The 17,296-nt window shown below is 35.0% G+C and overlaps 1 protein-coding gene across 1 annotated transcript in view; it reads right to left on the bottom strand.

Moving 5' to 3' along the window:
- The window catches only part of LOC125648803 (uncharacterized), a 33,718-nt gene extending 19,277 nt beyond the window's left edge, over positions 1-14,441 (bottom strand). Inside the window, exons 1-2 of the mRNA XM_056146549.1 lie at positions 14,207-14,441; positions 10,462-10,707 (exon numbers count right to left, since the gene is read on the bottom strand). Of these exons, the coding sequence (XP_056002524.1) occupies positions 10,462-10,707; positions 14,207-14,264 (304 nt within the window). The 5' untranslated portion in view covers positions 14,265-14,441. The remainder of the gene's footprint in view (positions 1-10,461; positions 10,708-14,206) is intronic.
- Between the last annotated feature and the right edge of the window lie 2,855 nt (positions 14,442-17,296).

Raw genomic sequence — 17,296 nt, 5'->3', positions numbered from 1 at the left:
AATACTGCATCCCATCTGACCCTGCAGGTAAGTGTTTATTTGTTTACAATGACAGTCGGGATGGAATGTCAAGGAGTTCAATTGTCGAGTAAAGTTGCATCATCATTATCATAAAAAAAAACCCAACTTAACTTAGTCTTTATCTTGATGCAGGCAGACATTAATGGAATCTGGTACATGTTTTTTCATGAATGCAAATGGAAATATTTGATTTACAAGACAGTCAAGAAATGGAGAAAATGGGTGTAGGTCAGATGTGTATGTGTAGGTCAGTTTAGCTAGAATCCTGTTGTTGGGCATGTGACCGGTCAAAATGGTGTAAACAGCTGATCTAACATACAGATCACTTGAAGGGTTGGGGAGTTCTTCCTTTGGGACGATAGGCGTGATGTGTGGGTTTGCCTTCCTCTTGGAGACTGGCCCCTTGATGTGTGGCCTTGACATTTGACCTTGACCCACTTTCAAGGTCAAACCTAGAAAACTCCATGAGAGGGAAAGATTGACCTTGACCTCATTTTGAAGGTCAGAGAGGTCACGGGGCTTCGCACAAGTGGTCCCGCGTCTCTATCTAGATCCATGAAAAAGTTGTGGGCTCGAATGACAACGTCAGAGACTTTCGGGGCGAGAACTGTGCTTCAGGGTTCTCGGTTTCCCTGTGTCAACTTCTCTGTGGGGGAGTGTTTTATTGTGAATTCGTCGGCGAAGGTCTCGCGTCTCCACGACTTTCGGTCTAGTAGGAGTAGCGATAATAGGGTTCTCGATGCGAGTCGCCGACATTCGCAGTGTGGTCAAAGTTTTAGAGTTGTAATGCATGATATCGAGACCAATCGAGAATTCCTTGCTGATCCATGTGATATTTCGATGCTATCTGAAGAGGGAAAGAGAGTATAAAAAGTGCCATTTTCTCGCCATTCTGGATGACTTTTGACCCTTGACCTACTTTTCAAGGTCAAGGTCACACAACCCATACCAGTGTGTTCCGTCTCTCTACGACGAATACTTTAGGAGTCGTCATTTTTTTAGGTAGAAATCGCGAAACATAAGGGGCATTAACTCCTTTTAACGGTCAGCTAATCCCTTCATTTAAAGTTCTTCGATTCTACTAATTGACCTGTAAAGGTTTGATCCTCCTATCATTTACGGTTAAAAAGTAGTGGCGATAACAATTATTTCTGCCAAAGGTCAGATAACTCTGTAAGGGGTCAAAGTTCCATGACGCAGGTTGAAATGTATTCGTTTCTCAAGAAGTGCTATATCATGAACTTTAAAGTTTTCGATAAGTCTGAAGACGAAAAAAAATTTTGACGGTAGGAAAATAATAAACAGAACAATAACTATAGGACTTTCCACAGAAAGGTGGAAAGCCTTAAAAATATGAATGAAATCTGTTAATCACACAAGTATTTTTCTGTACTCGGTGAGAGAGGTCTGAAAATTATAGAGTTTTGAATAAGATTATTTTATTCCTTAAAACAAACTATACGACACAACTGTATGAACTGTGAAAGATCAAACTATTATACTAATATTCAATACTGGTATTAAACATGGTAACATGTAGAGGTGCAACGATACGCTTGCCTCATGATACGATACGTTGTATGATACAGACTTGACAATACAATACGTATCACGATACTTTTAACATGCTACAAGTGTATCAATATGAATGATAACTAATGAACAATGACACTGGTTTTGGTATCATTTAATTGCACCTTACTGTTACAACTGCATGTCCAAAATGCTCCTGTATTTGGGATTAATGGTTCACAGGGTGAGAAATAATTCACTGGCACCACATTTTTCCATTTCCGGAAACCATCTTTATTTGGACAGGGTGTATTATGGTAACCATCGTCCATTTGTCTGTCCAGACCTTTTGGGCAAGATACATACTGAACCGTAACATGTAGGGATTTGCAACTTGGTACATTTGATCACCATAATGAGAGGAAGATGCCTAACATTTTTCAAGGTCAGAAATCAAAGTTTAAGGTCGTAGTATCACTAAGGAGGAAAACTTTGTGGGCAGGATACAGACCAAACCATAAACTCCAGGATATTGCAACTTAGTACATTCGATCACAATGATGAGAAGAAGATGTCTATTGTTTTTCAAGGTCAAGTTCACAGTATCACTTAGTAGGAAAACCTTGTAGGCAGTATACAAACTGAACTGTTGGGGCTAAGATTGACAAACTTGGTACACATACACCTTTTGCCAAGTGGAGAATGTCGATTGTTTCTCAAGATCAAAGGTCAAGATAGTAGTAGCAGGATAAAGACTGAACCATTGGAGCTGGTACCATCAAACTTGGTACACATACACCTTATGCCAAATGAAAATATTACACAGAGAGTACATGATTGATCTGTTTTATGATGCAAAGAAAGTATGTCACACCCTGACATTGATTGTTGATACTACTTGAAGCCATGTTCTACAAATCATAATGTAAGGAAACACCTTATATTAGCTTTTCACGGGCATATTATGAACCCTTGGTGGTACTCTTGTTACTACATACATGTAATCTTAAAGCCAAATTGCACAGTTCAAATTAATCCAAATAGAGAATACCAAAATGCGGTATAATGTAAAATATCGTGAATCGAACCGTTGCATAATATTACAGTGATATACCGTGTCTTGGTTAATCGTCGCACCCTTTATGACATGATACCAATGTATTTAGTCACAGTTCAAGGGAGGGGGAGGGGTGTATTCTTCTGTTCATGAGTTGAAATCAATCTAGCCTTACATTTCCAGTACTATTCACCGCTACTATATCAAGTGACCAGCTAATGAATAGATCTTTACATGTACTAATATCAAACTTTAATATTGTATGTGATAATTTAACGCAATCTCAGGAAAACAGGGGGGGGGGGGCTACATGTTGCTGCATGTATATGTACATTTCTGGAGATATATTTATAGATAATTTATTGTGATTTATTATATCATTTCATAACGGTTGGTTGTTATAACTCAAGAAAATCTTATAAAGTAAATATCCATACAAGTGCATACGGTGTAGGAAATATACTTTTTCTTTTGTGTTTATCTCTGCTACAAAACATCAGAAATTTAATCCAATAACTCATGTTTTAGTACAAGGACATTCACTTGCAACATTCTGAAAAATAATTTTTAAACCAGGCATATATTTTTATATCAGAAATGAGTTGTCTTTAGCCATCACCAACTTGTATATAAGAGTTTCCCAAGTGACGTATAATTTTCGTAACTTCTTTTTCTGAAGAGTTCCAAAATTTTCTAGTTCTGATATCCCATATTTACCTTTTAATAACATACATGTATAGATTATGTAATGTAGTTATATCAATTCAGATTTCGGGAAAGTCATCTTTTTGAAAGTGCTAAGCATATTGTACAGACACTTAGGTGTGATAAATGTAGTACATGTATATAATATTACAGGAAGAAAGACCTCTGGCAAAGACAAGAACAAAGGAGGGAGAACATTTCTGGAAATTTATGAAATCTTCAGTGTGTTTGGACACAGGAGCTATGATATCCATCCATTCTGGTTGCCTCGGGATCGATTCTTGTGAATATAGAAAATATCCATCCATTCTGGTTGCCTCGGGATCGATTCTTGTGAATATAGAAAATTGGAAATTCAAATGTTGGTTATTTTACACTTTAAAAATGCTTACTGCTTAGTCCAATATCTTGATAAATCTAGTCTTTTGTGATTTTTCAGGCAAATTAAATCTCCAACACATGTATACATTTTTGATAAATTACCCCAAGGACCCTATATTTTTTCAAAAGCAATATATATCTGAAGTAAATAAAACCATTTTTGTTGGGTCACACAATGAATAGAAATGACAGATGTAGTGCTTATATCATGGAATTTCTGTAAACAGATGATATTTTTTACACAGGTTTTAGCTCACCTGAGCCAAAAGCTCAAGTAAGCTTTTCTGATCAAAATTTGTCCGTTGTCTGTCGTCGTCGTAAACTTTTCACGTTTTCGACTTCTTCTCAAGAACCGCTGGCCAATTTCAACCAAATTTGTCACAAAGCATCCTTGGGTGAAGGACTTTCAAGTTTGTTCAAATTAAGGGCCATGTCCCGTTCAAAGGGAAGATAATCACAAAAATGCAAAAATAGGGTGGGGTCATTTAAAAATCTTCTTGTCAAGAACCACTGGACCAGAAAAGCTGAAATTTACATGAAAGCTTCCTGATATAGTGCAGATTCAAGTTTGTTCAAATCATGGCCCCCGGGGATTGGATGGGGCCACAATAGGGGATTAAAGTTTTACATACTGATATATAGGATAAATCTTTAAAATTCTTCTTCTCAAGAACTACTGAGCCAGAAAAGCTGAGATTTACATGAAAGCTATCTGACATAATGCAAATTCAAGATTGTTCAAATCATGGCCCCTGGGGTATGATGGGGTCGCAATTGGGGATCAAAGTTTTACATGCAAATATATAGGAAAAATGTTTAAAATTGTTCTTCTTAAGAACCACTGGGCCAGAAAAGCTTAGATTTACATGAAAGCTTCCTGACATAATGCAGATTCAAGTTTGTTCAAAGCATGGCCCATGGGGGTATGATGGGGCCATATTAGGGGATCAAAGTTTTACATACGAATATATTAGGAAAATCTTCTTCTCAAGAACCACTGAGCCAGAAAAGCTGAGATTTACATGAAAGCTCTCCGACATATATTTCAGATTTCAGTTTGTTAAAATCATGGCCCCCAGGGTAGGATGGGGTCACAAGGGGGATCAAAGTTTTACTTACAAATCTATAGGGAAAATCTTTAAATATGAGCTAAGGTGACTCAGGTGAGTGATGTAGCCCTTAGACCTCTTGTTTAAAGCCTTTCATAATTACCAAAATTTAAAAATTGGTCTGAAACTGGAAGGTACAAACGAATCCATTACCATTTTGAATATTCATAACCTAGTATGTTCTGTTGACATGTTTTGTTTAGAATTTTGTTCAGAGAGATGTAGTTCAAATGATCACAAAATATACATTGTCATTGGTTTTGGTATACATATAAAAGGTAAATCCTGGTTTACCATGTTCATAATATATGCCATGCAATAGAACTAAGTGCTCTGTTGTTTAAACTGTGTATTGTTATAGGATTTTCGTTTAGTGTTTATGACTATCTCATGTGAGCATTACTGCCTATGATATTTTCTCTTTAAATATAATGTTGATAAATGACCACTACAGTTTGATTCATATGTATATTATCTGAGTTCAGAATGTTCTCTTGTGTTTTGTCTTATTGAGATGATATATTGTGCTCTTTGACTTAATGATGCTGCTTTAAGGCAGAATTGTTGGACCTATAGTGTATTCATTTTCAAATGTATTGAAATATAATTTTTGATAATAAAGAGGCAATGCTATACTTGTTAGGGTAGTGATGCACCAGTAATTCAAATGTACATTGATGTCTTACCCGAATGTTTTTATTTGGTTACAATTTTGGTTTTTGATAAGAATTTTAGGTCATATAGGTAATCTCTGGTGACCTGTCTTCTGAGTAAATTCAGGTAACAATTGGACATTTTGTAAGAAAAACGTATGCATAGTCAGGTAGAGGAGGAAGGCCTTTACTAAAAATGTAGATGTCGTAATCCATGGGGTAGGGTTTCTGACTCTGGGGTAAGACCAAACTTGGTATACATAGTGCATATGTGTTAAAGGCATAGGATCTATCTTTTATCTCAAAAATGACATCACAATATTTTGCAAGAAGAACTCCAAAAAACAAATTTGTAGTATTAATTATGAGTTATCTATAGCTGCAGCGCTTTGAAATTGAAGTCATTTTGACGTTTTAGCCCTATTTAAAATTTTTGTCAGGAGGACAATATATTAAACTGGTACCCCGCTGATTGTTGACTACACACAAACATAAGAGATGCGAAATCAACAGGGTACCAATTTAGGCAAATGAGAACAGGGAATTATTTTGTAATTACTATCGTTATCCAATGTGTTTGTAAACATTCTGAAGAATTTTGTGTGATTTTCTAGTTAATATGATCTTAAATTTCGCCACCTTTTTGGAACATGCAACATTTCACCATTATCTTAGACCCTATGCCTTTAAGGTAATTCCACCTCTGTAGAATTATAGGTTCAATCTTATATTTGATTAATTATTATCTTAGTAACAAATAAAAATGATAAGATAAGTATGTTGCAGCATTGATAAAAATATTTATCAATTAGCACGCATATACCTGTTATTGATGTCAGAAAATTACAATTGTCATTAAATACATTTCATTATCACAAAAACTTGTTAAAACGATATAATGGTATTCATAACAATTTCATGAAACTGTTTCTTAAAAAAAATATACAATATGTTTGTGAAAAGTAAAAGATATCTATGCATAAAAAATTGATAAATAATTTAATGAAAAAGTAGTTATTACCCTTGGATTTGGTATTTCGAAACTCATACGTGACTTTTGAAATATCTTATGGTTAACAAGATATTTTACAATAACTATTGAAAAAGACTTCAACAAAATTTATGTTCCATTCATGCATAAATCTTATCAAACCATTGACTTTGCGAAATTTTATGACATCACAGGAGAGTGGAACTACGTTACACAATTATAAAATATCTTTTTAGCTCACTTGAGCTGAAAGATCAAGTGAGCTTTTCTGATCGCTTTTTATCCGTCGTCTGTCTGTCTGTTAAACATTTACATTTTCAACTTCTTCTCCAAAACCACTGGGCCAATTTTAACCAATGTTGGCACAAATCATCCTTGGGTGAAGGGGAATCAAAATTGTTCAAATGAGGGCTAACCCCCTTATCCAAGGGGAGATAATAGCAAATCAGTAAAAACACACTGAAAATTTTTAAAAATCTTCTCCTCCAGAACCAGTAAGGCAATTTCATTCAAACTTAATTCAAATCATCCTTAGTTGAAGGGAATTCAAAATTGTTCAAATTAAGGGCCAGGTTTTCTTCAAAGGGGAGATAATCACAAAAGTGTAAAAATAGGGTGGGGTCATTTAAAATTCTTCTTCTCATGAACCACCATGCCAGTATAGTTCAAATTTACATGGAAGCTTCCTGACATAATGCAGATTCAAGTTGTTCATGTCATGGCCCCCAGGGGTCAGGTGGGGCCACAATAGGGGAAACTATATTTTATATGTGTTTATATAGGAAAAATATTTTAAAATCTTCTTCTCAAGAACCATTGAGCCAGAAGAGTTCAACTTTACATGGAAGCTTCCTGACATAATGCAGATTCAAATTTGTTCATATCATGGCCGCTGGGGGTCGGGTGGGGCCACACTAGGGGAAACCACAATTTATATGTATTTATATAGGACAAATCTTCTTCTCAAGAACCATTGAGCCAGAAGAGTTCAAATTTACATCGAAGTTTCCGGACATAGTTCAGATTCAAGTTTGAAGCTTTATGACATAGTTCAAATTAAAGTTTGTTGAAATCATGGTCCCCGGGGTGTCAGGTTTTGCCACAATAAGGGAAACCGTATTTCCTATGTGTAAATATATGATAACTCAGGTGAGCGATGTGGCCCATGGGCCTCTTGTTTAAAGGTTGATATTAACATGAAACTAAATTAATATGTGGTAGTCCTTAACCAAAATTGTAAAATACATGATTTCCTGGACAAGGGTTTAGTTTCCAGGATAAGGCCAAGATTATAGTAACAACTATAGTCTCAATATACCTGGCGAATTGCCAATACGAAGCTAAAGTGACCAGGGTTAAAATGTAAATATGTTAAAAGAGTATTTTATAGAATTTAAATAGTTTCATTGTTATTGATATCTGTATTAATATAGGGAGGTGACCATTCTACATTGATCCAGTGCCTTTTTATGGGATTCGAAACTGTGACTGTGAGATGTATGAGAGTTTGACTTCTAGGCGGGCAATTCTACTTTCACTTTAAACGGTAAGTTGAAAAGAGCATGCTGCATCTTTGATGTAAAATATCTCGAAAAGGAATCAAGGACCCTATTGCAAATTTGGCCTTGTTGGAAAGGTTAGGAATTTTGCTGAAAGTTGATATCTGTCATTATACTGGGAAAATGTTTGTTTTTGAATTAGGATGGGTTGAAAATGGGTATATTTTCCTCATTTTTGTTGCTTTTTTACTTCCAGGATGGCAGGTGCCTGAGTGTATCTCGACCCATTTCCAGGCTAGCATCAGATGTCATGATGGACCTTTAAAATCTTTCACATGTGTACTTTCAAAAACCATATACATTATTTTTGAAAATTGGTTGCCATGGTAATAAAATCTGAAAATTAAAACATGGGCTTCTGAAGGCGAATTTTCCTCCATTTCCTGGTAGTTTGTGACCTATTGTCTTTATTGTGATATGGTAAATAACTAAATGCATGCTTATTAGAAACAGAACAGGATATACCAAAGTGGTGATTTACACAACCCCAGGGTTTTGACTGTACACAGGTCCAAAGTAGTCATATTATTTAATGTTGTATATATAACGTCTCCTTATTAGTGAAATATTCTCGAGAGGGACGTTAAACAATACACAGTCAATCATCTGGACTGTATAGACACTTTCGTGGCATTTAAGTTTTATGAACACATCTTGTTTTATTCTGTTTTGTATGTTAGGATTTAATCTAGGTATGCAGAACAGGAATTGTTCTCAAGATTCCATAATCCTTGGGGCTAGTGATACTTTTAATTAATTCTCATGTAACCAATAAGGCCTGTGGGCCTTTTATTTCATGAAATGCATTAAATTCTGATTGATATGTCTTTTGTAATTTTTCATGAAATGGATGAAAATCCTGTATGTTTTATTAATATTTGACCAGCAACCATACTTGAAAATGATTTGTATGACATGCCAGTTTTTGTTACAAAGTAACAATTATATAATGAATAAATTTCATGTTAAAGTTAACTTTTAAATTGTCTTTTATGTACTGTTTTGAAAGTAATTATTTTGTATAACGGTATTCGTGTACAGTGCATATGGTGGTTATTTAAATGAATGCGAATAACATGATCAAAGTTAATTAATATTGCTATGGATAATTTGTTGGACTCTGTAAAGATTATAAATTAGTTAAAATTGCTGCAGAAAAGCTGGTTGGATAGATAAAGAGATTTATCAGAGGCAAATGTTCTACAACTTTTTGTGGAAATTGAATGGATATGCATTGTCAGGTATAATTTCAGTGATATCAAACTTGAATAATTAAATCGTATTCCAAGATAGGTTGTCCCAAAAAACAGTAGCCACACAAAGGTTATAGATGTTTGGAAAATTTACCGGTATTTCATCTGTACTGGAAATCAATCGCATGCAGTTTTTGCATAATTGTAGTTTAAATGCCATCTCTCTAAAGTCTTCAGCTGATTTGGAAAATACTGTCCACCTTCTGGTGGAATTGTATAAATTTATATGAATATACAATGTCTGCCCAAGGCCTACTGCCCATATAAAATATATTGTCTACCTTACGATGGAATTGTATAAAATTATATACAATGTCTGCTTAAGGATTACTACGGATATCTGAAAACTTAGGCAGACATCATAAATTGTATATCTTTCATTCTTGGTATATTATATTTAATTGATTTGAAAATTACAAATAGGGTGATAGCTAAACAAAATGATCGAATGCATGATGAAAAATATTGAAGTTTAAACATGGACTATATATGTCTGCCTAAGTATGATTTTATGGATGTGCCTGCCTAATGCTGAAAGCAGATATATATATATATATATATATATATATATATATATATATATATATATATGGTTAACTATAAATAGTAACTATATATATAAAGTATGGAATATATATAGTATGGAAGGAAAACTGGTTGCAATATGATTGTATAATATATTCAAAATCTGAAGACTCAGTAACTTGTTGGACATTGTTTGTGTTTCTTAAGTTATCATTGTACGTATAAAGTTAGTAACAATACCTACACTATTTTAAGATCTGTGAAAAGAACAACCAAATAAACTACATAATTATATCACTTAATATGAAAATGTAATTAGTTAACCATACAATCAGGTTGTGTTTATAACCCGGTATTGTTATTTATTTTACAATTAATAAGTCCAACTGTTTGGAGCTTATCTTTGTATGTTGACTCGTAATAATTAAATTTGACCTGTATTCCCCTACCCTGATATCTACAGATTTATACTTCAATACATCATCTACTGCCTACCGGAATGTCACCTCAGATGTTTAATTAATTGCAAACATGGTCATAGTCTGCTCCCTTGATCCTGTCATTCATTTAACGTATTACGATGTCTATGTAGAGTTTAACCTTGTATGTTGAATTGGAATCAGCAGGCGATGTGTATTCCCGTATTTTGATATGTACAGATTTATACTTTATACATCTTCATGTGTAAAACTTACCAGTGTATGTTGAATTGTAATCTTTATATGATTGATGGTCTGCTGATGTGTATTCCCGTACATTGATCGTTACAGATTTGTACTTCCATACATCCTCCACTGTGTACTTGTCATCATGGATTTGTATCCAGCCACTCTTACTTTCATCCTTTGTGATCACTATATCATTACGACGTGTGGAAACATTCCTCCAAGTAAAAGTCAGATTGCCGTCAATAAACTCTTTCTTAATTTCAAAGGTTTGGGCTGCAATGCAAATAAGACATGGGCTGCTAAAGGAGTCATACATACATGTATCCAAATTAACAGAGAGGAACAAAATACACAGCGAAATCAAATCAACAAATCAAAACGCCACGTTAACTGTGATCTATTAAGAAACACATTTCATTTTTGAAAATAAATTAATATATGTGCTACAACTCTTCATGGCAACATATTTCATGAAAACAAAAGGCGCATGAACCACATCTTTCACTTGGTCTATCTCTGTAATACTGTTCAGCTGTACTGACTCTTCGAATATTTCTTTTTTCACTCTTTATTCCCATGACAAAGTTACCCCACATTGTGGCAGAAACTTAGTCCCAAAGGGTCACGACGAAACCGAGCTTAAATTCACTTAACATGGGAATTTTTCAATATCAATATGACTAACATAAACAAAAGCATACAGCTATTGCATCGTCTAAATGTGAATCCATGGTCACACTACTCATTTTGTACATACATTAATTCTAGGATTATTTCCTCAGGTAGATAAACTGTACTAGTAGTTGCAATAAAATAAATTTTACGTGAAAATGAACCTTTTATACTGTCTAGAAGCGTTCATGTATCAACACGAGGTACATATAACACCCGTTGTGGTCTGACCATGTTGTTTGTTTAATGCACCTATCTTGACTTCTTTCAGGGATGTTTTAATTCTATGTAATCGAAACGACCACTATAGTATTTGCAAAATGCTGACTTTAAACGAAACTGTTGGAACCCCTCCACCATCAACTTGTTTGTCACTAGCCTGCTACGATTTAGAAACTGACCATAAGAAGAACAAGCTCTTGTATATCGAAGCAGTTGAGCAATATAGACACCATATATGCAGGTAATAATGAAACATTGCTGCATAGATATGGTGCAATGTTTCGTTTTCCTAGAAAGATGACACATTTTAATTATTGGGTCAAAGATGAAGGTCAAACTACTACGATATCGAATAATAATGTGTAATCGATGTCTGCAGAATTAAGCTCTTAAAGAGTGCCAGACCGTTGATGATCTATTTCAGGTCAAAATATCAAAGGTCAGGGATAATTTTGTGGGAACAATCATGATTCCGCCCATCAATACTATTAGTACTTTGAATAACAACAGAATGCCATCTCGCTGATGCAAATTTACACAACACAATGTTGCATATTCACATAACACTTTTATAAACTGAAGTACATTCAAATGACGGTAAGGAAAAAAAAACTTATGGGCTGCCAACATTTTGTATAAACAGTTCACAACTTACACGTCGACGGTAAGTAAAAAAAAATTGTGGTTGCCAAAATTTTGTATAAACAGTTCACAACTTACCGTTGCGCGATTACTATTCACAAAACATTACACCAGTATAGTACGTCTCACACAAAGCGTTTCACGGCGGAGAAAACTATCAACAAAGCGCTAGTTGTAACAAAATAATAAATTTAGATTTTGAACATGCACGAGGGTATAAACTGCGACGCTTCATGCCTGCATATTTAATCTATAGTTACTGTTCGTGCCATCATGGATTTTGAATATGAAGTTTATTTCTTATTTTGACCTTTCTGCCCGATATTTCAAGCAGTCAAAAGGCATCACAACGATTTAAACTGAAAACTTTCAAATTTCGCCTCCACGTTCTAGTGGTCAGCAAAAATGTGAATGTTATTTGTTGAGTTACAAGTAAGATGAAAGGTCAAGATAACGAACACTGATCAATCTTATAACATTTCGACAGGCCGCACTATTTTAAAGGGACATGGCTATAATTTAATCTGAAAAGTTACAACTTATATTTAATCCATTTTGAATGTTTGTAATCTTTAACTAAAGTTATAAAGATCAGCAAAAATTTGAATGTCATTCATTATGACACCTGATTCGAAGCCTTTGCTGGTGGACTGTTAGTCTCCAAGGGTCTCTACAGCCCAGTAGCTAAGTACTTCGTTACTAGCTTGAAAATACAGATGTATCTTTAATTCCTGTTATAAAATTTAGAAATTCATTTCAAAATTAAGGATTATCTCCCTCGCGCATAGCTCTTATCCTTTGACGAATTTGACTCCACTTTTTTGGCACACTGTTTTCGCTATAATAGCTCTAAAACTTCATTGTTCTTTCGTATTTCAAACATTTCGGCTGAGCATCACTGAATAGACATTATTTGTCGAAATGCGCATCTGGTGCATCAAAATTGGTACCGTATAAGTTTTACATTCTTACAAGTGTATTGTTATTTTGGATTTAAAAAAAATTCGGTTGAACATTACTGAAGAGACATTAATTGGCGATATGCGCATTTGGTGTATCAAAATTGGTACCGTGTAAGTTTTACATAGGGTTCAAGGTGAGTGCAACCGGTCGACAGCGGTTCCTTACTCCTCATAGGTACATTATCCCACCTCTGGTATATCAAGGAGTTCGTATTTGTTCAACTTTCTATTTGGTATTCCTTAAACTGTTCGTTATTTTCACCTCTTAAAGGGGTATTGGCCTTGCGACTAAACGTTGCGTCATTTTAGATGAAGACATATTTCATTTTAAATACTCTTTTTCTTTTAAAATCCAATGACTCTATTTGGTTAATTCATATTTACATAGTTATCAAATGGAGAAACGTTTTAAAAATATGGTATATACAACATGCATCTTGCGGTCGATCACATAATTAGAAGCGCTCCTTTTGCGTAGTCATATTTTACACGTCATTGGTCAAATTGACCGGTGCAATAGAGAAAGGGTTAATGTGGGACCGCCGTATGTTGTATATATATTTTTATGTGATACCATAGTGATATCTCAATTTATTTACATGTACAACCTGTCATATTGCCCTATGGTGTGTGATGTGTTTCAAATCATTTAAGTAGTTTTTGCATACTATTTTGGATCAGGAACTACTCCATTTACCCGATCACCATTAACAGGGTATGCCTACTCCTTCTCCTTTGATGTGTGTAGGTGTTCTTATTATTCATAGGAATTGGAAGACTGATCACTGTTCGTTATCTTCATTTTTTTATCAGCTTCATATAACTCGATTGAGTCCTCTTAGGAGTGATATAACTTAAGGGAACTAGCTTTAAAAATTCTAGACAAATTCATCTATGCGGTAGGTATTACTTAAGGGTGTATTTATTATTGTATATGTGACCAGAACGTAATTTACATCCATTTTTAATTTTACCATAGAACAAATCATCAATGATTTTCGACATCAGAGGTGAAACTTTGTTATATCTATCCCTAAAAAATATGGAGAATTGAAGGAGTTATCAAAATACCAAAATTTCGATTATTTCATCCAGAAAAATAATTGAAATAATTGAAAATCAGAATGCAATGTTTATATTATCACATGCTGTTTTTTCTAAAGATATGTAAATTTCCATTCCCAAAACGGGGATATAAGAATACAAACTAGGTGTAAATCAAATATGAAAATTATATAGAACAGACACCGTACATTTTATATGACAGTCCTTACCTTGTACAAAACATAAAATTTCAGCTAAGACAATACAAAGACATGTGACACTATCCATCCCTCACTTCTTAACATGTGGCTGTTACTGTCGAATAATTCGCTAATTAGAACAATGCCATCAATGAATCCAGTCCTGTGGAGAGCAAATACAGATTGACTTCGTTCGTAATGTACACAATGCTGTTGTCAATGTCTGGGATGAACAGAGACGCTTTGAAATCGGATGTTTAGTTCCTTCCCCTTTCTTATAAAAATAAGAGTATAATGAAATATACCGGGAAGAGAATTAAAGAACTTAAAACCAAGTAGTCTCTTCATGTGTATACTTAAGCCGTGTAATGACTCATATTTATCACTTCTAAGGTGCTAGTATTACAAGTAATGATTGTCCAATTCTCTTGTACTTCCTTATCTCAAAACGTATTATTCAACAACTAAACTACTTAATGTATATCCTGACAAAACGTAAAATAATTGGGATTACGTTTCACAAATGCATAGATATTCAAAACAGAAAATTCAAATCGTGATGCGAAATTTTAGCTACTGGGATTTTCATGGATAACAAGTTGAGTATTTTCACCTTTGCATTCCTAGTCATCTAGTTTCAATTAAGACGTTGGTGTAGTGACCTAAACTAGATATTGTCTTATATTTGTGTGGCAGGGTGATCTTTATATATCTAATTGAATTCTCTACATATTTTTCAATACTAAGTTGTGCTATATTAATTGAATGAAATCTATTCACAGCATTCTATTGGCCAGGTTGTTTGTAGGAATTCACTCACTCTAGCTAAAACCAGTTTAACCACTTTTTCTTCTATGAATAAGTTTCGCGGGCTATTTTCATCAGTGCGGGAAATTTGTTTTAGAGGGAGTAGACCTATACATGTAGCTACCCGTTGTGCCACACCTTAAGGTATATATTTGAAATGTTTCTTATTAACTGATTGATAATTATGTAAGTTGAACTTTTTTTATCAGTATATTTCTCTTCTTGATCAAGGGCTATAAATTTTGTTACTTTTTGAAGTAAAGTAATAAGTCGATCATGTACATTTCATTGGAATATTTTGAATTCTTTAAAGGGAAATACGAATATGAATTTATGTAATTGTATATTTTGTTGCATGTGTAATGTGGTGTGTGATTTGTTAATTTCAGATCTACCGTTGCCTTTAGTTCTTAATAAATTTAAAAAAACCTACGTCGCATGGTTATATTTGTTTCTCTGGTAATCGAAAAAGTCGACGTTGATATACCAAGTATATACATAGCCGCTGGAAGTTACGGGGTTTCGGTTAATTATTTCCAATATTCATTACCCTGGACCGAAAAGCTAGAGATCTGTATTATTCGATCTTCATTTACCGATTTATGTTGGTACATGTATATTATTTAAATGAGCCGAATTTTCATTGAGGGAATCATTCTTCATGGCAGTCAACTGTCATATCACGCAAACGACAGACATCAGACCGGCCACCCAAAAGGGCCAAACGAGGGAGACGGTAGGCATTGCCACCGCCGGATCCACGGCCTGCTAAGGGTTAATGTAAACCACCAACAGAGGCCCCACAACACCCTTTTTATTCCCAGTCAAGTTTATTTGCCCCGCTGCAGGGTACAGTGGACCTACAAAATCTTCAGATTCCACAGCAACATATACAGACAATTTCGCTTACCTCGCAGCAGAGCCCACCAGGGGTACAGCAACCAGCAGAAGGTAATGGTGTTATACCTATGCAATCAGTGCATAATTTAAGCATGCATGTTAGCGAGTCAGTTAAGCGCAATATAGTACAAGAGAAATTTATCAAATTTCAATCTCTCATCCAATCTGTTGGGGGTCATGGTGCTGATACAAATCAAAGAAACTCGATACTCAGTAGTGCAAGGGAGATACTCACCAAAGAGGCTACACACAATTGACTGCATTGATAAATGGATTGAAGCATGGCTAACATTTGCATCAATATATCTTTTCTCACACCCTGCTAAATCATCTGAGTTACTAAATTACACCCATGCAGTACGGTTATGGGCAGCAATGGGGGGAGGGTAATAAGTTGGTTTGATTATGACACCCAGTACCGACTTCGTAAGACCATAAAATCATCCAGCTCCTGGGGGAAGTTGATACAGAATTATGCATACTTTACATGTCACCTAAGCCCTACATCCCATCACAAACAACACAAAAGTGCTTCGACTACAACTTAAAGGGCATTTGCACAAAATTCTCATTCGTGCACTCTTTGTCGTAGCCTGTACCCACAAGTTAATTGTAGTCAAAATAAGCCCCAGTTCTATACACCTCATGGACAAAAATCGGGTCAATCATCTTTTCGCTGCCCAAGCCCCTCATACACCTCATCCAATCACCATGCAGGATTTAAAAACCAACATCAATATTGGAGACAGCAGTCACCACAACCACAAAAGTACAGTAATGAAGGCAACCAAAAACATATCGGAACTAGGAAAAACCTCAATCAATAAATCAGTGCTAAACAACTGCCTGGTAAGCTATCCCAATAGATTTACAGCAAACAAATTATTGTCAGAGTTTTCCTTTCGATTCCATTTACAATATTCAGGCCCAAGAACTGATTTAGAAAATAGTAATTTAGTTCCAGCAGGTCGACATCCCCACGAGATTATGGAAAAAATAAACAATGGGGTTATCATGACAGGTCAAGATAACGAACAGTATATCCAATCTGCGTGTATTTCCTATTGCAATTGTTCCTTGAAGGGTGATAATTCAGGGTGGCGCCTTATTAGTCATTTGTCATTTCCTCCGAATAATAGCGCCAACCTGTAGACTGACCCTTTGGAATCCACAGTGCATTATACATCTTTTGATTCTGTTGTCCAAATGTTAGATGAAGTAGGTAGGTGGGGGGGGGGGCTTATATTGGGAAAATGGATATTAAATAAGCATATCGACTTCTACCTATTAATCCAGGTGACTTTGACGTATTGGGAATCAAGGTAGATGGAAATTATTACATAGACAAGTGCCTTCCAATGGGTTGTTCTTTATCATGCAAAGTTTTCGGGGAGTTCGCTACATTTTTACAAT

The sequence above is a fragment of the Ostrea edulis genome, chromosome 8, assembly GCF_947568905.1.
Source record: "Ostrea edulis chromosome 8, xbOstEdul1.1, whole genome shotgun sequence".
Classification (NCBI taxonomy): domain Eukaryota; kingdom Metazoa; phylum Mollusca; class Bivalvia; order Ostreida; family Ostreidae; genus Ostrea; species Ostrea edulis.
This window is presented reverse-complemented; position numbering and strand designations above follow the sequence as displayed.